Raw genomic sequence first — 27570 nt, forward strand, 5'->3', positions numbered from 1 at the left:
AAAAACAAACAGTTTTAAAATGTGTAATCAAATAGTTCGATCACTCCAAACTATATCATCTATGATTAGCTTTTATTTATTATTTTTTTAGATGTATCATGATAGATGATTTTGAAGGAAAGTTGGAAATCTTTATTAGTACAAAATCTTGTAAGATTTGTGCACAATGTTAAAAGGAGCTAGATGTGTTATTTTCTTTTTAATAGGAAATTTAACTAGAAAAAAAAAACACATGATCCTACGGGTTAGATGAGTTAATCTAAGTAATTGTTTTTTAAAAAAATTATAATAATGTTGTTTTAATTTTTTTTTAAAATCAATTAGATTTTGATGAAGTAAAAACACATCAACAATATATTGCTCCTTTTTTTTTTTTTACACCCACACCAAGCCAAGGTGCATTGAGTCCCGAGTTTAATGATATATACATGCTCTTAGAGAATGAAACACATCTTAATTAGTTTTAAAAAAAATCAAGAAAGGCATCATCCTTTTTAGAATTTACCGTCTAAGAAGTGAGAAATACATATTTTAGGTTTATTTATTATTCCTTTTACAGGAAAAAATATATTTATTGTTCTAATCTAAAATAAAAAAAATGAATTTAAAAAACCTCATTTTTCTATAAAAACATAATTGACAAAGAAACTTAGGATTTCATTCTCCTTTCGAATGACAAGGAATTCTCCAAACTTAACTGCATACCAGGCTAATTTTTTTTTTAATTCTTATCCGGATATTCTTATACCTTTTTAAAAGATGAGACTAGTTCTGTTCGGGGTTTATGGTTGTCCCTCTCAATAAGTGCGCTTCCTGGAGCATCTCAGGCTAATTTAAAAAATATATAAATGATCTGTAAATATTTTTGAATGAATTAATTAAGAAAAGAATGATTTGTGAGGTTTGGGTGGTTAGGTTGGGAGGAAAAAAAATGAGGATGGTGATTATTATTAAAAAAATATGTTTTTGAATAATTTTAATTTATTAATATAAAATGTAATGTCATGTACTTTCTTGTGTGTTTTTACTTAATTTTAATGATCGAGTCGGGTAATTTTTTTATTTATATTTATAAGAAAAGTTTCAATAATCTTTCAACAGTTTTATAAATGTACACAATTTATTACCATTGTTGTTAAAATTTTCATCCACATTAACTATTTATAAGTTTTTTTTTCTAAAAATACAAATATTTTTTATGTATAATACTGAGTAGCTTAGTGACCCCAATAAATGGATGTCCTCAAAGGAATTTATTTGTGAGATATATAAAATCACAAAATAAATCATATTATATATTTGCATCATCCCAATTACTAACGTTTAATAATTATATGATCAAAACCAATTTCATAATTTTTTCTTTAAAAACATTGATCTTATATCAATTTTTAACATTTTTCATTGTTCTCCGATAAAAAAAATTTCCCATCATTTTATTCATCACCTTATCATATTTGCATTATGGTAACTGTTTCATTCATAATTTAGTTTAACTCGTCACTATATGATTTATTTCTTATAATTTTAAAATTGATTGGTTTCATTCAAACACTTTTATACAATGTTCCTTTTTACATCGAGGTTATTTAAAAACTTTTTCCACTTCATGAATATATTCAAATTATATTGATAATATCATTTCACAACTCATATATATATCGACATTAATTTCCATTGTGGCATTGTAATATGAATTACACGCGATTTCCATTGTCTCAATTAGTAATAAATCATATATGCAAGGGTTTTTTTCTTTCGTTATTGTTGCAGTAAATCACATCTCATAATGTACTACACATTATCGCTTATGAGATTAAATAAAATTGCATACCAATTTCTACCTCGAAGGCGTACACATTCCATTAACAATAACAACAGTAATGCACTATACAATTTAATTACTATTGCAATTCTAACAATTATAAAAGCATGTATAAATAATTAAAAAAGCAAGGGAGGGTCAATCTATTACTTTGAAAATCCTGGAATACATACTCCTGAGAAGTCAAGTCTCACTCCGAACACTTTTATTACATTTCAATATAACATTCCGAATCAATATTCAAACATTTTTAGTCAATTCATCACGTTCACTAATTTACATAATCGAATACCTTCGTAAACGAATTGATGGATATACTTTGTTTTTTTATATAAAATTTCAATTTATCTACATTAGCATCTTTTTACACTAGCATTAAATGTCTGAACGCCTCTATTTTTCTTTGATGATTTTTAATGTCTCAATTTTTCATTGATGCTTTTCAATTTTCAGATGACTTAATTTTTTCATTGATGAATTCCACACAACAATTCAAGCCAAGTTCGACATAGTCCATGATACCATGTTCAAGCTAATCCTTCCCTTTACCATATTCATAATTTTAGCCAAGTAAACTTTTGTCATCTTTTAAAATTTTTCTCTATTAAATATCTCACTTTACACGATCATCACCAAAGACTTCAAATACAATCAATTCAAATCATTTCTTACATAAAGATGACACATACACAATTTCCCTAAAATATCATAGTTATTTTCTTTTCATCAAAATCAATTTATAATCATTCCCACAATTTATCAAACAAATAATGTATAATTAATTTAAACCACTTTTTACATCAGAAATATATATACCAAATCTTCCAAAACATAACCATAATAATCCCACACATCATAAATCAATTTACAATGAAAATTATACATTAAATTTATCACATATCATATGATTTATATAAATTTAGAACACAAATTCTAGTATTAATTCCACACACACACATACACACATATAATCTTCCAAAACACATCTACAATGGTTCCACATATCATAAAATAATTTACAATGATTCTAATCACAATTACATACTTAATTCATCATTATCACATATAATTTACATAATTTCTAACACCAATTATACATATCAAATCTTTCAAAACACACAAAAAATGGTCCAACATATCACAAATTAATTTATAAACATTCACATAATTTATCAAACACATGGTGTGTAATTAACTCAATTCATCCTTCACTAAAAAATATACAAACCCAATATTGAATCAATTTGAAATGCAAATAAAATTAATTAAATCTTAATAATCCAACATTAATAAGTCTAAATTTCTTGCTGGAAAACATCTTAAAAATTGTCTTTTACAACCAGGGACCAAATTGCAGTTTTCTCAAAATTCATGGTCAAATCGTATTTAAAAAAATAAAAGACTAAAGTGAAAAATATTATAAATCAATGACTAAACTGAATTTCATCATATAAATCAAAATTTTAGGGACTAAATTGTAATTTTTACAAATAAAGGACCAAAAATAAAATTTAATCATCTTTAACCTTAAATCTAGTTTTTTTTTTCCAGAATTTTCCAGCAAGGTTTCTTCACAGTCATAAGATTACTTACTAAAAATACATTAATTAATCAAATTCAATCTCAAATAATTATTCTTAACAATCCACTCAAATCAATCAATCTAACCATTACCCACAACAATCATTAATCAATATTAACAACAAAAACCTCAAATTTTTAGAAACCCCTACAAAATCAACATCACATTTATCATACATATCAAAACACACTCTTGCCTTAACACTTAATTCCTTTATCATCCATGTCTCAACTTTTTCTTCATTTCTATTTCCATCTCTTTCTCTTATTCACCTCCTCCCTCTTTCTCTTCCTCTCACTTATAATTTTCTCTCTAAAATCTGGTGTCTTCTATTCTTCTTCTTTTTCCTTTTTTTTTACCCAATATATATATATATATATATATATATATATATATATATATATATATGAAAAAGACTACAATGCCCCCAATCATTAATAAGCGTAATAATGCACACAAGGGCATTACCATCTTTTCAAATCATTTTTATTTTCTGACTTCATATATATTTTTATCACAATATGTGAAAAGACCACAATGCCCTTCATAAATATCTATATGTTCCTTTTTTATCAAATTCTGGTTTGTTGGTATTTTCGTGAGGCCTTCCCAGACTCCGATTGAACTGAATATTTAACTCAACGTAGAATAATATTTCAAATGACTACTTGTAAAATTTTAGCCCGATCCAACGATCAATTTAAAAGATATAATTGATATTGTAAAATTGATCAGTAGATAATTTTACATCAAAAATCTGAATTTTACGTACCATTTCATTTACTTATATCGTTGTGATTTTTAATTTAATTCATTGGCGACTCCTATCTATAACCATCATAAAAATTTATTCAAATCTTTCACCACTCTCTGTCAAAATAGCATAATTGTACATGTGGTTTATACCAACAATAAATATTTTCACGCGTAAAATTATACATTATTTTTTTCTTAGAATCCCACTCTATTATTATTATTATTATTATTATTGTATAATTTTTTTTATTATTGTATAACTTTTTTTCTCCTCAATGTATAATTTTTTTCCCTTAGATACCCAACTGGAGAATTTATGCTATTCGTCACTGGGTTGACAATTCACGTATCAATTTATTATTTTATTTTGTCTAAAATTTAAGTTAAATTTCTAAAAATTTATTATCTTCATCTACAATAATCTTTCTTCTTAATTATCATTTCTCAATAAAATTTTTTATCATTTTTGATTTACCAGTTTCAAGTAGGAGATTTACATAAAAATATATAAAAAAATTAAAAAAAACATACACTAGTTTTTGCTATTAGTTTAAGAGTCCTGATATTATACTAGCGATTGTTTTTTAAAATATTTTTTATTTAAATATATTTTAAAATAATATTTTTTTTTATTTTCTAAAATTTATTTTTAATATTTAGACGTTAAAATAATATAAAAACACACCAAAAAAAATATTTAAAACAAATAAAAAATAAAAAAAAATTTCATAAATATTTTTGAAAGACAAATTCAATTAAGTTATCGGTCTCCTCTATCTGCAGACGACAAACAAACAAAACCAAGAACCTAAAAGCAGAACACATCTTAATAAGCAAGAGAAACCTACACAGAATTTAGAAGACACAGAGACATGGGTTTGGATTCAGTGGGAGATTTAGCTCTCAACATAATCTTAACAAAATTGGGTCCAAAAGAGACAGCAAAAGTATCATGTGTTAGCAAGAGGTTCAAGGATTTAGCCTCTGAGGAATCTCTCTGGTCATTATTTTGCCTTCAAGATCTAGATCTATCTGCCCCTCTTGACCATCATGGAAACCCTTTACGCTCTTTTAAGGTAATAGACAATACATCCAATCATTTTTGCTTTCTGGGTTCTTATTAGTTTTCTATATATGATGAAAATTTGGTAAAGTTTGGAACCTTACAGTTAGTTCTTGCTGTTGAAGAAATTTGTTGAAGTTTGGAACTTTATAGGGTGTTGGTTGTACTGAAGTGTTTGTCAAAATGTTGCATTTGGAATTGGAATCAATTCATTGTTTTGCCCCCTGGACTTGTAGCTTGCTTGTTTGCTTTTTGTTAATGATTTTTACTTTCTGGGTCTTTGTTTTTGCTCGAAAAAAAAGTTTGAAGCTTTGTAGTGCTGTTTGTACTAGATTGCTTGTCAAGATGTGGAATTTGGAATGGTAATCAATCATATGCTTTGTCTTGTGAATTTGCTTTTGTGGCTGATATCTTTGTTGACATGTATACAAACAAAACGGAAATATGGTTTTTTTGTTAATTCTTATGAGAATCACTTGTTGATCTCAAAATATGATAAATTGGGTGGGATGGCGTCCAGCTTTACTTTCATCGAGTTGAAAGCTGAAACTTTTCAACATGTGTGCATATTTTCAAAGTTCTATTGGGTATGTTTTGTTCATTTGCTTTTACAAGAGTTTAGTGGACTTTGTGTGTTATTCATGTAAATCCCTGGATAGAGATTACTGAAAGAGGGTCTCTAGTTGATGGCCCTAACCCTTAAGTTGTAGCTTGGACTAATGCCTTGTTTGTTAATTTTGGCTCGTATGTTGGAATCATCCTATTGCATCATACATGTTTACACTCTCTTTCTCTCTCCAGGCAACTTATAAGTTATGGAGAGAAGCTTTTTGCATGTATCCATGGTCCCTTGTAAAGCGAGTTAAAAGTTGTTGGGACAGACTCAAGAGCTGGTTGACCACAAACTTTCCTGAAGTTAAAGCTACTCTTGGAAGGGGTGCATCAGAAGGTGAGATTCAAGAGCTTGAAAGAATTTTGAAAGTTAAGCTGCCTCTTCCCACGAGGCTTCTCTACCGCTTTCATGATGGTCAAAACTTAACAGGTGAAAATTTGAACACTGATGCGGCTGCCTGTCTATTGGGCCTGATAGGTGGCTACTGTTTTTATGATCACTTGGTTAATGTCTACTTATTACCCCTACATGAGGTGATCTTGGAAACACGGGAGATAGTACGCCACCTGGACTTACCCAATGGATCACAGTTTATTGTTGTGGCAGCCTCATCCTCAAACATTGGAAAGTTTTTCTTCCTGAACTGTTCTGATGGCCAACTTTATGTTGGGACTCAGAATCTTCTGACAATTGGAGAAATGATCCCATGTGTACCTCAGACATTAATTAGTCCAGTCCATGATTTCAACATAGACCAACAACAGGATGCTATGTTGTTATGGCTAGAAGAACATGGCCATCGCTTGCACAATGGCATGATCAAACTTCGGGATGAAGGAAATATCAAAAGTATCTCTCTTTTTCCAGAAGAATCTCCTCTCTGCTCAACTGCTGTAACCAATGGTGTAAAGGTAAGCAATTGAATATGGCCATGCACACATAGTTTTATATCAGGGCGTTTATTTTCTTCTTTTCTCCTCTTAAAGCTCGGGGTAGGATTTTTTTTTGTTCCTTGCGCAGCAAGGTTTGTCGAAAATATATGGTTGTCAAATTTATTTGGAATGTACAAATTAATATCATGTGTTTATTTCCAAAGTAATAACTAACAAACATGTTTTTGGCTCTTTAGCAATATGTTTATTCATACCTGTCTTTGTTAACGTATTGCTATTGCAATTTTTGTTTGCATCCACTGTCTCCCCTACTGGAATTATGACTATCATTATCACTTTTGCAAGAAATATGAGAAAATTTTACATTTCTTTCATACTTGTGTACATTTACTTTTATTCCTTATATAAATAGTTCTGTATCAGATCAAAAGAGCTTTTAATTGTTTCCAGGTCCGCGCATCTGCTATTTTTGTGCCAGAGGCTGTTGATCTCTCTAGAAAATACTTGTTTGCTTATTCAATCCGCATGTCCCTTCCACCAGAAGGATGCATCATCAGTGGAATGCGCTTCAGCTCTTGCCAACTGCATTTGAGGCACTGGGTTATCAGCGCCGATGATACTGTCGTATCTAATGTCAATGCAGAGGCTGTGATAGGCAAGGTATGACTTAAGAATTTCTTGGGTTGATATTGCTAACTTGCTCCGAATGAGATTTTTATTTTTGTTTCTTGGGTAAATATTTGGAGTTTGAACTGCACTTGATCAATCTTTTTTTCCCTTATCTTTTCACTTTGTTCATAGACTTCTCAAGGTCCACCTGTGTGGCCTTCTAGATGCAACAATTGGGAGCTTCTAAAAGGGCCTACGGGTCACAAAGTCGATGATTTGAATCTTATGTAATGCTTAGTTTCCCTTGATTTAAGACAGCTTCTGGGGAGAGTGCACATGACCTTACTGAATCTAATGGATTTTGTGCTGAACATGGATTAGCCATTGTAATATGTACCTTCTGGCAACTTGTACATGGTTGTCCACCCTTTCCTGGACAGCCAAACTCCAGAAAAGAGATGAAGGCATGATAATATTTTATTTTCTTGGATTTAATCAACATGAGCTTTAGGTAATGGAAAAATCATACTGTACTATTGCAACTTCTTGATCCAAACAAGGAAGGGAAAAAATAGGAACTGCTGTAGTTCCTCATGGTATTTTCTGACTCTGCCCATTTGCGAGTTTGATTTCTAGGTAACTGATCTCCATGGATAATATGCTGTGAACTGGGAATTCACAGTGACAATCATGACATAAAAGAAGAACTTCTCTGTGCCTACATATGAAGCAGTTTTTGAAAGGGAAAAAAAGTGAATTTAGTAACTTGTTTGCTGTATGTTAAATTTATAAATCCACACCATGATGCATTGTTTCATGTTTGGAAAAATGTGCGGAGTCTCAGACTTATCTTTTATGTTTGCAGTTCCCACTCTTGCTTCCAGGTGAGAAAGAATTTGTTTATGAGAGTTGCACACCTCTGCGATCTCCTACTGGCTCTGTTGAAGGTTCTTTCACATTTGTCCCTGGCAGGTATTCCGCATGGATCCATGATATCCTCTGAGTTACAATGCTTTCAAATCTTTACAGGAGCAGGGATTGTAAATCCTAGTTGTATTTGAGATGATCTTGCAAAAATGACCTGCTTTCTTTTTATAATGACATTCTATTGCTATGTGGATTTGCCACACTATTGATTTTTGAGTTATCACATGACAGAAACACTTAAATCTCATATACCAGAATCTAGTAGAGATAATTATCATTAAATGTATCTGTTGAAGCACTCCAGGCCGTGCCCTCAAAACTCACATATCGTTATGCTTGATTCATGTTTGCAGTGGCATGGAAGTGAAGTCTTTTGAATTTTTGTAGCCTTGTGATTGCTAAAACCTATTTAATGGGGTTTTATCATTGAACAGGAAATATGAACACTGCTTATCTTAGTTTAATCATTGAACAAGAAATTTGAAAAACTGCTCATGGAAGTGAAGTCTTTTGAATTTTTGTAGCCTTGTGATTGCTAAAACCTATTTAATGGGGTTTTATCATTGAACAGGAAATTTGAACACTGCTTATCTTAGTTTAATCATTGAACAAGAAATTTGAAAACTGCTCATCTTAGTCTGACAATGATATTAGCAATAATAATCACATCTTTCTTACACTAGTTTCTAATGCAAAACTATGTTGCTTTGTTTCCTTGTTTGTAATTCTATTTTCTTTTTGTTTCTTCGTTTTTAATTCTATTTTCGTTTTGGTTCCTCAAGATTGATAGATCCAAAAGGAATGCCATTTGAAGCTGAAGTTGCCCGGTTTCCCCTCCAACTGCCGGACTACATTTTCTGATGATCGTTCACCAGGTTGAAAGTCCTCAATAAAGAACAATCGTTTCCTTGTCAATAATTGTAACAAAGCCCTGGTGTCTTGGAAAAAACCTTGTTGCATTTCCTGCCGGGAAAACACATTTCATTACACAACTCCAAAACCAAAATCCCAGTTCAAAACCAACATCCAGAAGCAGAAACTTTAGCTAAAAAGTGTCTCCATGTCTTCCAAACTTTTGTTTCTGGCAAATAGAAGAAATAGAAGACCCAAACTACCAATGTGGATCCCGCAAGGAAGAAAAAGCTAGCTCCATGTGAGCAACTGTGGCGCAATAACAAGAATACTATAGCAATCACTGCAAAAATAATCTTAACAAAAAGACTGGTAATCACTGCAAAAATAATCGTACTCACTCCGGCTCGTACAATGATGCCTGTTGCCTCATCGGAAGGATCTCTGACAGTAAACCCGGGTAATTGCTGAAGAGCTGGCTGAAAGAAATTAACGTATTAGATCTCCTAACAACTTTGATGTGCCCTCGCAACTACTTTTTTAGTTGCCAAGGTACGTGAGAAGTTGCCGGGTGTTCTAGCACTACATGCCTTAATGATAGTATTTTTTGAGCTTGCTTTTAATTGGGGTTAGGGCCTATTCCTAGGGTTTATATCTAAGAGATCCTTTCGACGAGGAAGCAACAGGCAAAGAGCATCACTATGGGGGTCACATTGAGTAAGATTATTTCTGTAGTGTTTTTGTCATTGCACTAGAATTTCTCCAATGGAGTTTGCTTCTTCTTCCTTGCAGGACCCCCCTTGGTAGCTCGGGCCTTCTGTTGCTTCTGTCTGCCAATGGAGTTGACTTCTTCTTCCTTGCGGGTTCCACCATGGTAGCTCGGGCCTTCTGTTTCTTCTATCAGAAGACAGGGAGACAGTCCTTGGTTTTGAAGTGTTGGGTGGTCATGGTACCAGTAGGATCTCTTAACATGAACACAATGAGATGGTGAGGGTACATGAAACGACACAACTTTCCTCATCTTATGTAAGGTTTATGGAGGGAATATTATTTGGATAAATATTCTAAAACTCCATTGGAATTCTGTAAATGTTACTTTAGAATTCTGTGGTGGTGTTAGTATTTGATATTGGATTGTTTTTTAAAATATTTTTTATTTGAAAATTTATTAAAATAATATATATTTTTTATTTTTAATATCATTACATTAAAATAACAAAAAGAAAACAAATTAATTTGAAAAAAAAAATAAACTTTTTAAAAGTCGCGGCATGGTTGCAAAGAAAAACAGGATGGGTTTATTTTTATTCAATCATTTTTCTTCAATTTAATTTAATTTAATATAATTTACGTATCTTACAAGGCAAAACGACTACTTGATATCTTTGACTGTGAACACCTCACCTCCACATGCAAGATTATTATTTTTAAAATGATTTTTAAAGTATTTTTTATTTAAAAATATATTAAAATAATATTTTCTATTTTTTTCACAATTAGCCTATCAAAACAATTAAAAAATGTTAATTTAAAATACTCTTTAAAAAATTAAATTAAAAAAAAAACATGGTTATATCACAGTACCAAAAAAGTCTTTAGATTCTCCTGATCGTGTGGTGTGAATTATATTAATTTTTTTCCATTTTATTTTATTATTTTATCTTTTTAAATACAGTTGAAAGTGTAGAAAACGGGGGTCTGAAGCATCCTAGTCATAAAATAGTCTTCTTCTCCCATGGAATTTGGCTTCTAGAAATTCCAAATGAACCACAAAGATAGAACCTTCCTAGGATGGCACATGCAATTGTCACACACATACCATGAGAAGGTGCATTTGAACTTATTCTCCCATTTACTCTCTTAAACCTAATCTTTTCAAAAAAATGCATAAATTACTTTTGTATTTACGAGCCAACGTTTTAACACAAGAAAGTCGAAATATATATTTTATTAGATACAAACTCTTTTTTTTTGAAGATTCACTATAATAATAAGAAAGATTTCTACATATACGGATAAATCAGTCAGAAATCTCTCAGTTAGTGTCACAGTCTGTTCTACGTACAATAATGTGTTGAACTACTTCAACAAGTCTGCGCGTAAGATATCCAGCATCTGATGTTCGTACAGCAATATCCATAACTTTTAAATTAAATTTGATTAATATTTCAGTACATAAAAGATAAATACAAAAAACACAAAAATTAAGATCTAAAATTAAATTTATTCATGTAATAGTTTTTTTAGCCTAATTATCACTGTTTTTTTTGTTATTAGATAATAACCAAACATTACCTTATATATCATTATTTTAGGATATTTCAAGTTTTACTTTTCAAGATTTTTTAATTTTTTAGGTTTTTAAAATTTTATAGGGTCTTGAAATTAATTTTTCTTTTTAATTTATTTATTATTTAAAATGTTTCCAACAATTTAAATAAATAGCTCAAAATCCATCTTTCTCGCGATACGATATTATATGGAATGATATTTATAACATGATGGTAATATTTTAAAATAAATTACAAAATATTAATTTAATAATGATGGAAGTATTTATTAAATTTTCTTGGAGATGTTTATAAGAACATGATAAAATAATCATCTTCGAGATGTTCATGCCAAAACTTTATATAAATTTGTTTTAAATTTTTTCATAGATTTAGACGATCTCAAGGGCTAAATTCTGTAAATAGATTACTACTTCCAAAACTTTTTTTATCTACAATTTAAATAACAAAATATTTTAATATAGCTCGTTGTTATCTAAAAAATTAAGCAATTATTATAAAAATAAAAAAGTATCATGTTTTATATATTTTTCACTTTTTTTTTAATTTCTTTTAAATAATTACGTATTCCTAGCTATCTTGTATTCTCCCTTCAAACTTTGAATATGAGCAAACTTAGTAGTTTATAATAATGGATATTAATTTTAATCCTAACATGATAAATTTTAATTTAACAGTTTTTTTAAATAATTATTTTATTTTATGAGTAATGAAAAAGCTATAAATATTGTCAAACCTAACCCAACACCTAACCCAAAATGTGTTTGTATTATATAGATATATACATGAAATATTTATATTTTTTTAAAGATAATATAATATATATATCTTAATATTTACATAATACAATAAAATATATACATATTTTAATATTAATATAACACAACCTAGACTTGGAATCACAATCGGTTTAAATTTTATAAAAAATAAAAAAGAATTGTTTAGTGTAACTCAATCAAAAAACAAGTTAACAGCTTGATCCTGTTTGTTTTTTCGTTTTAAAAATATTTTTGAAAAAATTTGAATTTTTTTATTTTTTTTCTTTACTTTAAATTAATATTTTTTTGGTGTTTTTAAATCATTTTGATGCGCTGACATCAAAAATAATTTTTTAAAAATAAAAAATATAATTTTAATAAATTTCTGAATAAAATTACTTTGAAAAGCAACAACAACCATACTTTCTTATAAAAATAATTGATTTTTCTTGGATTGTTTTTTGGATTAACCCTATCAATTCATATTCATGACTTGAATTTTATAATGGATTGACTACCGGGTAAAGCTCAATAATTATGATAGCTACATTCACACCCTCTAAGAAGATTCTTTATTTCTACATAAATACGTATATTATCCATGTGTATAAATACATGTATGGTGTATAAAAAAATACTATATATGTATACACGAAAGGTATGGTGAGAGCATGTGAGGTGAGTTGAATAGGAAGGATTCTCCTTTTGTTTTTTACCTTTTTAACCCTTTTGGTTTTTGTTTTTAAAATTAGAATTAGAAGATCTAAAAGCCCCCAAAATCTCTATGGGAGAGAGAATTCATGTCTGAAATATTTTCCTTGAAAGTTATCAGATTTTCCCTGGAAATTTCTGTCTCACTAATCCCAAGGAGCTTTCAGCTGTCTGATTTCTTGGGTTTGCTTGCTTTTCATTGCTTTTAATATCCCCTTCCTGTTTTGTGGAATCTCTCTCTCTCTCTCTCTCTCTCTCTCTCTCCTGTGTTAATCAGATCTCTCTCATTTTTATAGGGTTTGTTGTTGTTATGTATAAAGTTAGAGACTTTGTGTCAAGTTTGATACTTTATTAGGTTTGTTGTTTGCGTGTCCTTAGTTTGTAGTGTTTTGTGGGAATTAGAGTGGATAATCTTTTGTTTTGAAGTGTAATTTGGGTGTTTATTAGGGTTTGGTTGTGTTCTCTTAGGTGTTTGAATGTCGTGTAGCTTCAAAATCAAGACTTTTTGGCATTTCCCTTTTTGTTGCGTGCAAAATCTACGTTTAGTGGACTCTTTGTTTGTGCCTTCTTGAGTTATTGAACTAGCTGCCCAAAAGTTTGATTAGGGTTTTGGGGTTTTTGTGATTTATTAAGATGGATAAGGATAAATCTGCTAGCCACCATAGTAGTGGTTTACCACCACCTCCAGGCAGGTACTCTAGTTTTTCACCCTCTGGGAGCTCCTTTAATTTGAAACCTGAGCAATCACCTTCTACATTTCCTCCAATGGCTCCCGGTAGTAGTCCAGACCCTAATCATTTCGGTCATGGATCGGATTCTAATCGATTTAGTCATGATATCAGCCGAATGCCTGATAACCCACCAAAGAATTTGGGCCACCGTCGGGCCCATTCTGAGATCCTCACTCTCCCTGATGATATTAGCTTTGATAGTGATCTTGGTGTCGTGGGTGGTGGTGCTGATGGGCCAACTTTTTCTGATGAAACTGAGGAAGATTTGTTGTCAATGTACCTTGATATGGATAAGTTCAATTCGTCCTCGGCCACATCTACTTTTCAAGTTGGGGAGTCTTTGGCTCCAGCAATGGCAGCACAAGCAATGGCACCACTGCCTGCAGCAGTGAGTTTGGGTGCTGGTCCAAGTGAAAGGCCTAGAGTTAGGCATCAACATAGCCAGTCAATGGATGGGTCAACAACAATCAAGCCGGAGATGCTCATGTCAGGTTCTGAAGAGGCCTCTCCTGCAGATTCTAAGAAAGCTGTATCTGCTGCGAAGCTAGCTGAACTTGCACTTATAGATCCCAAGCGTGCAAAAAGGTATCCCATCTCTCTTTCTCTTAAATTTTTCTATTTTTCAAGGTGTGGTTTGTTAAGTTATGGGATTACTCATGATGCTAATTTCAGTAGTAGCAATATCATGTGTGTTTCGCGTGAAATTAAAAATTCGTGCCCGTTCCATGAAATTTAATGTTTTTGAAACGTTTTGTTATGGGGCATCTTTGAGTTTGTTATTGTCTCCATAAAAATAGTCTTATGAAGCACTGAATGTAATTGCACTCACTGTTCATAAGGTACTTCTTGTAGTGAACATACCTGGCATGTACAGGACTTCTTTTAGGAATAGTTTGTTATACAGATAGCATGGAATTTTTGTTAAGCTCAAATGAAGTTTTCTGCTTGTATAAAAATGGTCTTGAATTCCCCTGCTGCAAAGGACTCATCTCTCTCCTCTTTCATCCCTCTTATTTTATTTCCTTCTATCAAAAAAGAGAGAGAAGACATTTCCATTGTTTTATTTATTTTAGATTGACGTCAGACATGTTCATTTCTGTTCCATCTATAGGATTTGGGCCAACAGGCAATCTGCTGCAAGGTCCAAGGAGAGGAAGATGCGTTACATAGCTGAACTTGAAAGGAAAGTGCAGACACTCCAAACAGAAGCGACGTCGTTGTCTGCTCAATTGACTCTTCTTCAGGCAAGTTGCATAAGCTCACTCTTATTTATTTGTGAACTGTATCTGGTTTGACTTGACTGTCCAATGGAAGTTGTAGCCTATGTTTCCTTTTTTCTATACGTTAATTTAGGAAGTAATGTTTCCATCGGGAACACATTAATGCATGTCAAATTGATATTGTTGCTTATTATTTGACAGAGGGATACAAATGGCCTGACCTCTGAAAATAGTGAACTGAAGCTGCGTTTGCAAACGATGGAGCAGCAGGTCCACTTGCAAGATGGTAAGGGTCCCCCCTGAATTTTCTAAATATAATTAGCCAATTTTAGTTAATGTTTTTTTTCCATTAATATTTGTGTTATTTGTATATGATTTTTATGAAGAGGCATTTTGATATGTATAAAAAGCATATGAGTGCACACCGTGATCCACAAACAATGTTGCCCTATTTTATCTCTTCATGCCTGTATCTTCTAATAGTAATATACTGGCAATGTCAGCGTGTGCATGGTCTAGGTATTTGACATTAATTGTGTATGATTCATCATCCTATGACTTACATATTGCCACAAACAGAAGTCTTAACATATATACATATATACATACACACACACACACACACACACACATATATATATATATATATACATACATATACATAGCAGGCTTTATGATAGGTAACTTTTTTTGGTTGTAAACATTGTTATTTTGTGATCTACATCTTTTTTTCCACTTATGCATTTTCTGTGTTGTACACAATCTAGATTTTGCTTAGAACTGTCGTTCAATATGGCGTCTGCAATTGCTAAACTTTCCTCTTTCTTTCACGTCATTTGATCAGGAAAGGAATTGTAATATGCTCTGTCTAGTGGCCAGGAATGTTCGTAATCTTTTAATTTGGTTACTTGTCATTTATGACACTTTTCATGCCAGAGGATTTTGTAGTTGTTTTTGTTGATTTAAATATGGGATCAGCTGTGTCTCTTTATATGGCTGATTATAATGTCAACCGGTTGATTATTTGTTGATATTTGCATGGCCAAGGGCATGCATTAAAACCACAGTTGTGTGTTATATGTTTCATCCCTGGATTAAGACCTAGGGCTGGGAATTGAGCTGACTTTTCTAAACTAGGAAGATAATAGGTGTTATTTATTTCAGCTCGGAAATTGTCCTCCAAAATGTGCATACTTCAGTCATCTTAGAGTCAGGGATTTTGGGTATTATTTATTTTCAAGTCTTAAAATGTGCACTTGATAGCATTCAATTGATGGTGTGCTTGGCTCGGGATGCGATAATGTTGTGATATGTAAGTAGTTATGGATAACAATAAGAATGTATACTACATGGGGGAAATAAATTTAAAGCTCCGAAGATGATGCAAGACGTAGCCTGTGTAGACTGAGTTGCATGTGAAAGATCTCAAGGATGCTATGCATTGAGTTATAGGGATTTTGTTTTTATAGTAAGCTTGCTGATTGATATTTGATTGCAGAAGTGATTGTAGTCTATAAATTGGTGTTCAAGTAGCTTATAGGGATTTTATTTTTATAGTAAGCTCTTCCACTTCCAAATTTTATGCAAGCACTTTATTTTGTGGAATGGTTTCTCATGAATGCCCAAAAATTATTGCTAACTTAAACCTTATTATTCAAGGTAGTTTCATTGGGAGCAGGTAGTTTCTATTCTCATCTGAGGGTGTGAATTGCCTTTTTTAGTTTTTGTGATGTGAACTAGCTTTGAGTGGGCATTCCAAATATAAGCATTTCCTCATTTGTAAGACTTGTTAGGCACTTAGTGGAGGCATAGCTGTTTAGAACTGCTAAATAGAAGGAAGTCGATAAACTTTGCACCAGTTTTATTTGACACATTGTAGAGACACTTCTGTCTGAGCATAGGCAAAATTTGCTCACGTGGCCTTTCATAAACTTGCAATTGCATCCATATGCAGCTTCTGTACCCTGTATCTTCCATTGATAGGTCCGTTGATGAATTTGGTTGTGCATATTAATTTTGAATTTATTCAGATTCAACTTCTTTTGTTACCGGCCTTAATGATGATTTTTTGTTTTGTGATAGCCTTGAATGACGCGCTGAAAGAAGAAATTCAGCATCTGAAGGTACTGACTGGTCAAACACCAAATGGTGGACCCATGATGAACTATGCATCTTTTGGAGGAGGCCAGCAATTATATCCCAATAATCAAGCAATGCATACTTTCTTAGCTGCACAACAGTTTCAACAGCTCCAAATTCATTCCCAGAAGCAGCAGCAGCAGCAGCAGCAGCAGCAACAGCAACAGTTCCAGCTACATCAGCTTCAGCAGCAACAACTTCAACAGCAGCAGGAGCAACAGCAGCAGCAACAAGGTGGGGATTTGAAAATGAGAGGATCATTGACTTCTTCAAGCCAGAAAGATAATGGATCTGAGGCTAATTCCTCTTCATCGAAGGATTGAAAAAGAGAAGGCAGCTACTTAATGGTCTCTACTGTTGTTTACATCCTAGTTGCAATCTGTTGTCACATAGGATATTTTCCCTTCCTTTTATCTCCAGTCCTTCTAATATACATTACCTTACATTTCTACCTTACATTTCTTTTAGGCAGCTCTATATTCTAGTTTGCTTAAAGTATTTAATATGGTATAGTCTATGTAGAACCTTTATTACAATCATGGGCCTTTGTTGGCGATTTGTTGATTCGAAATTCATAGGTTTGTCCTCAGTTGTACCTCACCAAAACCCTTCAAACTCTACTTCCTGTCCGATATGGGTGTTTACACATGCAAGTTCTTATTGATGTTTATGTGCTTGGTTACCTCTGTTTCTATACCAGTCTCAAATGGGCAGTACAAATTTTGCTGGTTGTTACTAGTTTTCGTTGCTTTCAGTGTGGACCAATGAGGCATTTGAACCCAACACCCCATTAAAGAAAGAAAACAGAAAGGGTTATGTTGTTTTTAGCGGTGCTCATGGTACTTGCCTGACTATATTATGCCATCCAGTTCCCCACTTGGAGCTGCAATGGAAGTGACAGAATTTAGGGCAAGGACAAAAGTGGGTCCTCAATTGTCAATGTAATGTAAGAAAATGTTTTGTTGTCGGAGGTTAAGTTTAATATGTAAGAGGAGATGTTGTTAGGTTGCCTAATTATTGTTGGCAGAAGTGGATAGGGACTGCAGGTTGCCTAATTATTGTTGGCAGAAGTGGATAGGGACTGCAACTAGCTCATGAAGTTGTCTAGAGGGAGTGTTACCCTAATAAATTAATACTGGCCCAGCTTTCTATATCACCTTCATCGTTCCTTCGTGGTTTATTTCTTTTGGTTGATGATTATTTTGGTGAATATATAGATAGGGAATTGAAAATGATTTACAAACTATATATATATATATATATATATATATTATCATGTGTTGTTGGTTTCCTGGCTTGAAAAGAAATTAGACTCAAGTCTTGATTAGTTTCTTTACTTGCTCTGGAATAAAGACCTTAGGAATGAATTTATTTGAGAATTGGGATGACAATAGCTTGGTAAGACTTTAAACAAGAGATTAAGCTCTTCTCCTAATCATACTTATTAAATTTGACCCTACAAGTTGACTTAAAACATATGGGACTCAAAGCATAACCTAAGTGTAATTATTAATTAAATTAGATAAGATATTCATCTGATAAAACATGATTAATTAAGGGATCCAGTACACACCAAGAAAAAAATATCATTTTAATAAACACAGTTGCTTGACTTTTTTCTGACAACTATATTCCCAATCCATCAAAAAACAGAAATAAATAATATAAATCTTTCATGCTAGTTTGCATGGCAACTCCCTTCGATTGTATTGACAATCTTTTCTTATCAGTGCTCAGACAAAATTTTGCAAATGCGCAACATAGAGAATTGGCCTAAATAGCATGGCTTCAAATCACAGTGAAAAAGTTTTTTATAGCTTACTTAAGGATTCAAGTCAGAATCGAAAATGTTATTCATTCTTGATTATTTGATACTGTATTTATAGCTAAATCAATCAATCAATCAGCAAGGGATCTTCCATTTTCTGTGTCAACTATGCAAGCTATCAAATAAATATATCAGCATCAAGAGATTCAAGCTTTGCTTGTTTCCTGTGAGGTATTTACAGGAAAATACTCTTTATTTTAGGGTTGCTTTGTTTCTGAAAACTTATACATGAAATGTCCCTTTTCAATGAAGGTCACAAAGTAAATCTACATGACTGAGTAGCCTGGGCCACCTCCCCCTTCTGGCACTGTCCATTCAATGTTTTGCTTTGGGTCTTTGATATCACATGCCTGAAAATAATATCCAAGCAAAGTTAATGAAGAAACGAAGGAAGTTGAATGATCAAATTAGGCATTTGACAAGCATAACATTGATCCTTTTTTGGTTGAAGTTACCTCTTCAATGCTTAAAGAAAAAAGAAAATTCATCACTTCAGCTTATAATGAGAGTTATCATTTCATATTTATAATTTATGATGGTTCCGGAGGCTGGAGGTAATTTCTAAGAGCTAGAAAATGGAACCCTCAAAACAGACTGAAAAAGGAAAAAAAAGAAGAAGCTAGAAAATGGTCTAAACAATACCTTGCAATGCAGGCAATTCTGGGCATTGATCTGTAACTTCAGCTGACTGTTCTCATCGGAGATGTACCTGTATTTCAAAGAAAGGTGAAAGGAATTATAACATATACAATCCATTTGAAAAAGGAAACCTAAAGTGCAGGGCATATCAAGAATGTGTATTACTCATATACACGAGCAGGACAATATCGTGACTCTGGTCCAGCATATTCTGGCAAATTCAGAGTCTCAGGAATCTTGGGGTCCTTCAAACGAAGGTGAGCAGGCTGATCGTGGTCATGATTAGTGTTGCTCCTAAACAAGCAAAAAAACAAAGATTGTTATATAATTGCTGCCCCCTTTCTGGCATGGAAAAATTAAGACTCAAAGTTCTACTATTGAACAGGTAACAAAAAAAACACTTGACTTGCAAGATCCTCACCAATAATTGAATATTTTTCTCAAATACGCGTCGTATAGACCACATGGATCTAGCATTGCCAATCTATTCTATCAAGGGTTAAAATCTCTGTCCAAATATAAATCTCTAAACTCTTCAGTAACTTAATCTTATAATAGCGCTTGTCATGATTATGTTGACAAGATGATGGTCTTTTAGAACTCACACCCCTTACCTACCTGATGTCAGTAATAACAGTCCCACTCTACTATTACAGTCTACAGTCTGCCAAACCTAACAATTTTCTGAAGACTTTGAATAACCGAACCTCTTCATCAGTAACAATGATCAGAACTACTCGTATACATGCCAGAATCTTATTTCTTATCTTTGTAAACAGTGCAGAAAAACACTGCTTCTAAAGCAGATGCCACTAAGTTTTCCACTCTTGTTTATGAAAACTGTTGATTAGTCTGACATATTATGCTAGTAATTCCAGCATGTCTCATTTTCTATCTATCAGCGCACAAAGTGAAAAGGAGCAGAAGAAGAGGAAGGTTGGCTATTTAAAAGGAGGTCAGGGCCTTGGGCAAGTGCTGAGTGACATTCGAGTAATGCTGGCTATTCAAGTTTTTCTTAATTCAGACATGGAGAAGTGTGTCAATGAGGAAAGACAAGGAAAGGTACCTAGAAGGAAAAAGAAAAGGAGAAAAATGTGCTTAGGTTCCACATCAACGGAGCCCATAGAAATGGGAACATTATTACAATATGTTATTCCTTCTAGTCAAAAGAAGCAGAGACCCTTCCCCTATGTATTATTTTCATAGCATCCTAAAATAAACATTTCACCACAAGTTCTTGTAATTAATTTAGAAATGCTACAAAAAACACATCCTCCATGAAAAGTCAACAATAATAGCATCCCCATGGTAACCATCCTAGAAAATGAAAAGGCTATCCACCCAACAAAAGTTGAATGATAACTGAACAGAATCATCAAATTGTATATTTACAAACCTGTGGAGGGAGGTTGGCACATCAAAAGAAAAAACTCCATCAGGCTTTGGATATTCAATTGGAGAGTGTAACCGTGCAGCCTGAAAAATATGAGGGTTCATCAGCCAGCATTCAACTGTTCCATCTCTGACTTTAGTCTATACTAAGAACTTATAGTGTTAGTTACACTAATAATAAAAGAAAGAAAAGAGTTAACTTCCTCTTCACTCAGAGTCCACTTGCTCTTCACTATTTTTGACAGATAGAACTGGGAGAGTTACTCCGTAGACATTTATTGAGCACATCATTAAAGCAAAAGTGATAATGCTGAAGCAACAAACTGAGGATGGTCAAACTATATTCCCCATCTTTGCAGTGTTCGATTACTGAAGAAATTAAAATACCATGTGTGATAGAACAAACTGTTTCCTAAGAAGTGTCTCCTTACATTTGTTGACTCGTGATCAGGTTTCCCATGTTTCAGCGTGAATGGGGACCTTCCTTTTAGTATGTAGCTGCCAGGCAGAAAAATTCAGCTAAACGAGATTGCAAAGAAAAAATTATTACATAATTAGAAATTTTCAAAGGTCAACCAGTCAAGAGATAAATGATTAAAGTACAAAACCAGTGAGGTGAAATCTTACCGTTCTAATGCACTAATAGCCATTCCAGGAATAACCCCATATTCAAAAGCCTGCAGCGATAAAATCATTTTTCAGAATGAAAGAGTTCAATATATATGCAACTTAAACAAACACCCTTTCTTATTCACTCAATCAAACTCCATATTACCAATAGTTTTTGCACAATTAAGGGACCATATTAATCATCGTGCACTGTATAAATACAGCCTTAAGCAGACTGAACATACAGTGGTTTCACTAGTGTTTGACTACCAAGCCGATAACAATTAAAAAAACTGTTATATACTGTCTGCACGAGTCTATGTTATTTCATGCTATAGTAATCTATGAAATAAATAATTTAGGTAACATATGTATGCTCAGTTGAGGTTCCTTCATCTATTAAAAGAGTCATATAAGTTAAGTACAGAGCTCACAATAGTAGACGGACCTATTTGTAGGGGAACAAACAGAACAATGTTTGTAAAGAAAAGAAGGGATTGAATTGGTGCACATACGGGTCGATAGTTTCGAGCTTGGTGGAGTTCATCCCATATCCAAGAACTCCTTAAAGTTTCCCAATATGATTTCAAGCTTGTGCCTTCCCTAAGAGAACCAAATGCTGCTTCTGCTGCTAGCATTCCTATATGAAGCAAGCAAGAAAAATAAATTAGACACTCACTGTTACCTAAAAGATGGATGGTAATATTCTGAAAGTTGGTAAACTAGATTCATAGTACAACCACAAATGGACATACTCTAGAAAGATCATCTATTTACTGTAACCTTTGAAGTAACTTTCCAGTCTAAAGTGTTCTAACAGTATTTAATTCAAACTTTGCATCATCACATGGTTCATTAAATTGATTAACATGCCCTAATCAGAACATACTTCAATAGGAAAGTTAGGCGAAGATAAGCCAAACTGTATGATTAATGTGATTGGTACCTGATTTCATTGCAGTGTGTGTTCCCTTTATTTTTGGTACATTTAAGAAACCAGCTGAACATCCAATAATTGCTCCTCCCGAGAAAACTGGATATGGAATGGACTGAAATCTAACTTGTATCATATTCTTATTGTATAGCATTTAATATGAACAGAAGATGTTATGCCTCATATATCCATGAACAGTTTGATCAATGGTTTATGTGAACTTTTGGAATTGCATCCTTCCAAATTTAAGTGTCAAACATGTACAACTTTCAAGAGATTTGTAAATCATTGTTTTTGGCACACAAAAATTGCATTTACTAATTGCAAATTGCAAGCCACCTATAAATTACAGATTACTGACTCACCTGAATACCACCTTCATTTAAAGTGCGAGCCCCATATTGGATCACAGTTCCCCCTTCCAGAAGGGGTCTGATGGCAGGATGATGCTTAAATTTCTAAGAACAAAATCCAATAAGTGGAAATTGAGTAAGATTCCAAGAACTGGTGCTCCATGGATGAGCAAGTTAAGAGCTAGAAATATAAGACAACATTTTTTGACTATTTTATAACACAAGCAACCCGGAGAAGCATTAAATGATATGATAACCTAGATCCATGTGCACATGCCCTACAAATAAAATGGGAGATATTGAATGCAAAGCTTGACAAAAGACCTGTAAATATGGTTCACCTGAAATTCCTCGTAAGGGTTCAAGTAAGGATTGTGATAATTCAAAGCAACCACCAAACCGATTGAAACCTGTTTGATCAATCAAGGTAAATATAATTACGAGCTTTAGTTATCAAAATAAATGGTGATAAATAGCTCCAAGGTGAGAAACTGTTGAAAGAAGGTGATAAATAGCTCCAAAGTGAGAAATTGTTGAAAGAACAGTATTGTCAAATGATTTTAAAACTTGAACAGCAATTACATTTACAGGACAAAGAATGAAATAAAAATCTGGCAAGAAACACAACACTCAAAACACTCGTCTTGTTTTTAGAGTTTGATTAAAACACGTTACCTGCCTATCTTTCATATGGTACAAAAATGACCCCCCATATGTTTTCTGATCCAAAGGCCATCCTATCGTGTGAAGAACAGCACCAGGTTTATGCTTGCTCTCATCAATTTCCCAAACCTGATCGAACCAATCAAATAACAGATCTAGAAAAATTAGATGAGTGAAAACGGTTTGATTAGACTTCATGTATGCCATTAAACCAAGAAAATTTCCTTCAGAAAATCCATCAATAACAATCAAAACATATTTGAAGGATACTATGAACTAAGCATGAAAACAAGGACAATTGCAACAACTATAATTTCATTAATATATCTAACCTTAGTGGCTATACAACTAGTGTGAGTGCTTCGCTACAATTCCTAGTGTAAACACAAGGAAAATTGACATTGTTGCGTCAAAGGGAAAGGACAAATAGAGATCTGAAAAGTTAAAAAAGGCAGTAGAACATAAAATTTGCTTGAAGATAGGTTACCTCTTTAATTCCTAAAGCATAAGTCTGATGTTGAGCATGCCCCTTCTCTCTCAATTTGTATTTTTTAATTAGTTTCTGTTAGAACAAATATGAGATCAGCCTTAGCATAATTATCAGCAGGTTAGCTCAGAAGTTTAATGGTGTCTACTACAGCTAAATACTTATTCCTACAAACCTCTGATAAAGATCCTCTACAACCTTCAGCTAGAAGCGTTACGCGACCTGCATATTCATGTCACCCTTATAACCATTAATTAAACCACACAAAACTTAATACTAGTCATTCTCAGAAAAAAAACATACTAGATTGAAGTCTGATATACGTGTAACAAATGGGCATGATTAAATGGCCATCCGAGGTGTATCTAAGGGCATTGAGGAAAATGATACGTTGGCTCTCATTTCATGGCTGTTTAAGAGGGAAAGGCAGCATAGACATCTTATTTTGCTGGAAGCTAAGAGTGGTCTGTGGCCTTATTGAAAAGAAAACCCAAAAGGGTAAAGTCATGTGTCCAGATTGGAATAGAAATACTCATAGGATGCATTATTAAATTCCATATGGTAATCCTAGAGAGAAGAGGTAAGAAAGTACAATTTTCGTTCAATTCTTCGTTGTTAACTGAAACTAAACACTGGAAATAGTACTCTGAAAAACCACCTTAGATCTGGAAAAATTTCAAGGATTTTAGATAACAGAGGGTGTCGGACCTTTCAGCTCTACACCACGTTGAAAAGTATCCTTCTTAGAACCATCTTTGGCAATTCCCATATCGTTAGTTCCAATGCCAACAACACTATCATTTGCATCATATAAGATCTGGTAAAATTGCATAACTTGTAAATACATTCCTGCAGTGATATAATTGTTGAGAAAAATACGAGAGCCAAACTAACTGCACCTCACTTGCTGCAAAGCCAGGATATATCTCAACTCCAAATTCTTCAGCTTTTATCCCCATCCAACGCACTAATTGACTTAAACTGCATCAGAGGACCCACAATGACAATGAACTGACAGAGTAAAAAAAGAAGAGTTGCAGAGCAAGTACTAATTGTTGTAAAATATTGACAAAGGAAGAGACAGTTTAGTCAGATATCTTAAGATGCAAAGTGTTAAGATGACCTAAAAGTTCTCGCAAGCCAGTAAGACTCTATTACATGACCAGCTGCCTTTCCAAAGAAGTGAACCAACAATGCAAACAGAATCAATTTCAATTTCAAGTCAAGAAGTGGTTACTCCACAGAATTACAACCTCCTTTCTGGTGTCACAATCACATGCAGTGTGTCAATTAGGCTGCAATGACTCCACCATAGACTGATAATCAAACTTTAATAAAATTGTTCAGAAAGTCAGAAAAAAAAAAAAAAACTTATGACAATGGCATGAACAGTATAAGGCCCTGCCCAACAGAGAAACTTCATATACATAAAAGATTATCAAGTGCTCAGTTTGACTATTTGTAAAACTGTTCTAAGGTAAATTGCATAAATTCTCAAGAATTCATTCATGATGCGAAGGAAACAAAGACAAAATCTTAAAGAAACAGGATTTGAAACCATTCAGAATCGTATAAAATCAGATTTGCATCATCACACAAATATTCCAGGCAAAACAGGAGGACATCACATTAATTACCTTATAACATAGTTCCCCTTGTTATCAAAAGGACATGGAAGAGAAAAGGCACGATCCTTTGTAAGAAACCAAAACTTGTCAGAAGATACAGGGACATTGATTGGTGCCTGCAAACCCAGATTGGCAAAGAATGCATACAAGAATCAAAAGAGGTATGTGGTGGTGATACATTTTGCAATGCATTGATTCTACTTCAGTGTACTTTTTTAGCAACAGCTAAAAGCTTTACTACACAATTACTGCCTTTATACACCAAGCAAATTTTTTAAGAAAATAAAAAGGAATCATAAATATATCTGGAACCAAAATAAAGTCTGCTAGAAATATTACATATTCAATGAAAGTTTATTGCTAATTGAATCCTTCATCCAACTTGAAACACAAATCAACTACATTTAATCAATGAAGAACCGGTAAGAAACATTAGCAGGATGAGGCTTCATTCTATATTCCCATCGTTAACTGTATTATTCATGTATGTATTCTTGATTACATATCTTATATCACATTAACCTTCAAAAAAATGGCAAGAATTGCAACGAATGCCATAGACAATCAATGAAAAATTACCTCTTCCTCTTTCCAATGCGGTAGAAGTTCATCCAGTGCTCGGGGCTCAAACACATTGCCGGATAAGATATGAGCACCTACAACCACATTGAATAACCAAAAAAAAAAAAGAGCCATAAAAATAAATAAAATCAAAGAAAAAGAATTAAATAAACTCATTTCAAAAGCTCTATTAACACTAATACAATCTCGAAAGCCAAAAATGCTACCGGCAATTTAGACAAATACCTACTTCCGGGCCTTTCTCAACAACACAAACCGATAAATCCACACCCTTTTCACTACACAACTGCTTCAATCTTATTGCAGCTGATAATCCAGCCGGTCCAGCACCAACAATCACAACATCATACTCTATAGACTCCCTTTGAGCTTCACTACTAAACCTCCTAACAAAACCTTGATTTTTATCAAAATTCCTCATTTTAGCACAACTTGGCCAAAGCCCATATGAAAAAACCCGGCTGAAGCATCCTTTTGAGGCTATAAGATTCCAGCTTTGATGGAAACAAGAAGACCAATCTGCAGAAATTGAGTGTTTTTGAGGTGATTTCAATGGATTGAACAAAGATTTAAGAGAATTGGACTTTGAACGAAGTGAAATGAGTCTCTGCATAATTTATTGATTGATTGATGGATAGAATGTGGTGATTGAGAAGCTAAGTTTGAATCTTTTTTAATGCACAGCTTGTTCGGTTAAGGATGATGAGCTGACGTCCCATGTTCATCTTTCCATGTCGGATGTGACCCATTATGACAAATGGTGAACTTAAGGAGGATTTTTTTTTTTATTATAATATCCTCACATCATACTATACGCTTGAATAATTTTTTTATTTTATTTTTTATTTTTTTAATATATATTTATAAATTTTAATTTTATTATTTAATATTAAATTAATAATACGGTGTATAATTTTTTTAATATTTTATAAGGTTGTTCTAAAATCTTAATTCAAACTATAAATTTAAGGAGTTAATTTTTTTCTTTTCTAATTATTTTTTTTTATTTTTTTTAATATTAAATTAATAAAAAATTAGATTTCATGATTTATTTTGGTCTTTTGTCTATGATGTTATATCTATCCCATGATTAGGGTCATGGGTTCAACGAATTAATCTCGGTTAACTTGAATTATTTTTATGTTTTTTTAATATATATTTTTTTTCAATTTTATTTTTCAACACTGAGTTAATTAAGAATTGAATTTCATAGTTTATTTTGATTTGCTTTCTATTGGGTTATTCCTAATTTTATTATTGATTATAGATTTGATATGTTAACTCGAGTTGACTAAGATTTTTTTTTTAATTGATTTTTTTTTACAGTTTCATCTTTCAACATTATATTTATTGGAGATTAAATTTTATAATTTATTTTCTATATAGTTATCATAATCTCATGACTTAGTATATGGATTAACAAGTTAACTCGAGTTGATCCAAATCGATACAATATGTTATTGTCTTTATTTTTATTAAAACAAT

At 32.7% G+C, this 27570-nt stretch overlaps 3 protein-coding genes across 10 annotated transcripts; 2 read left to right on the top strand and 1 right to left on the bottom strand.

Annotated features, from left to right (window-relative positions):
• Positions 1–4931: 4931 nt before the first annotated feature.
• Positions 4932–10317, top strand: LOC18106888 (F-box protein SKIP16). Of its 8 annotated transcripts, XR_008057769.1 has the most exons (7): positions 4932–5239; positions 6028–6750; positions 7183–7392; positions 8207–8313; positions 9051–9672; positions 9767–9837; positions 9913–10317. XR_008057769.1 is itself a non-coding variant. In XM_052448569.1 (6 exons), the coding sequence occupies exons 1-5, from the start codon at positions 5036–5038 to the stop codon at positions 9127–9129; spliced, it is 1323 nt and encodes a 440-aa protein (XP_052304529.1). In that variant the 5' UTR covers positions 4932–5035; the 3' UTR covers positions 9130–9143; positions 9913–10317. The 8 variants fall into 8 exon arrangements, 3 of the variants coding, with proteins under 3 accessions (XP_052304529.1, XP_052304530.1, XP_052304528.1); XR_008057768.1 differs by having other exon boundaries at positions 9051–9837; XR_008057767.1 differs by having other exon boundaries at positions 9767–10317.
• Positions 10318–12857: 2540 nt separating this feature from the next.
• Positions 12858–17559, top strand: LOC18106892 (probable transcription factor PosF21). The gene is made up of 4 exons (XM_006372783.3): positions 12858–14196; positions 14723–14855; positions 15033–15117; positions 16914–17559. Exons 1-4 carry the CDS (start codon positions 13514–13516, stop codon positions 17291–17293), a joined length of 1281 nt encoding a protein of 426 aa, XP_006372845.2. The 5' UTR covers positions 12858–13513; the 3' UTR covers positions 17294–17559.
• A 1312-nt stretch (positions 17560–18871) lies between these two features.
• LOC18106893 (electron transfer flavoprotein-ubiquinone oxidoreductase, mitochondrial) lies at positions 18872–26836 on the bottom strand. Its single transcript, XM_006372784.3, has 18 exons — positions 26311–26836; positions 26083–26159; positions 25513–25619; positions 24775–24856; positions 24584–24692; positions 24051–24097; positions 23876–23950; positions 23401–23517; positions 23067–23135; positions 22738–22830; positions 22385–22487; positions 21954–22078; positions 21457–21506; positions 21261–21327; positions 20834–20913; positions 19603–19731; positions 19441–19507; positions 18872–19148 (listed from the first exon to the last, which is right to left on the bottom strand). Exons 1-18 carry the CDS (start codon positions 26696–26698, stop codon positions 19065–19067), a joined length of 1869 nt encoding a protein of 622 aa, XP_006372846.3. The 5' UTR covers positions 26699–26836; the 3' UTR covers positions 18872–19064.
• Positions 26837–27570: the final 734 nt, after the last annotated feature.

This window comes from Populus trichocarpa, chromosome 17 (assembly GCF_000002775.5).
Source record: "Populus trichocarpa isolate Nisqually-1 chromosome 17, P.trichocarpa_v4.1, whole genome shotgun sequence".
In the NCBI taxonomy this organism is placed as follows: domain Eukaryota; kingdom Viridiplantae; phylum Streptophyta; class Magnoliopsida; order Malpighiales; family Salicaceae; genus Populus; species Populus trichocarpa.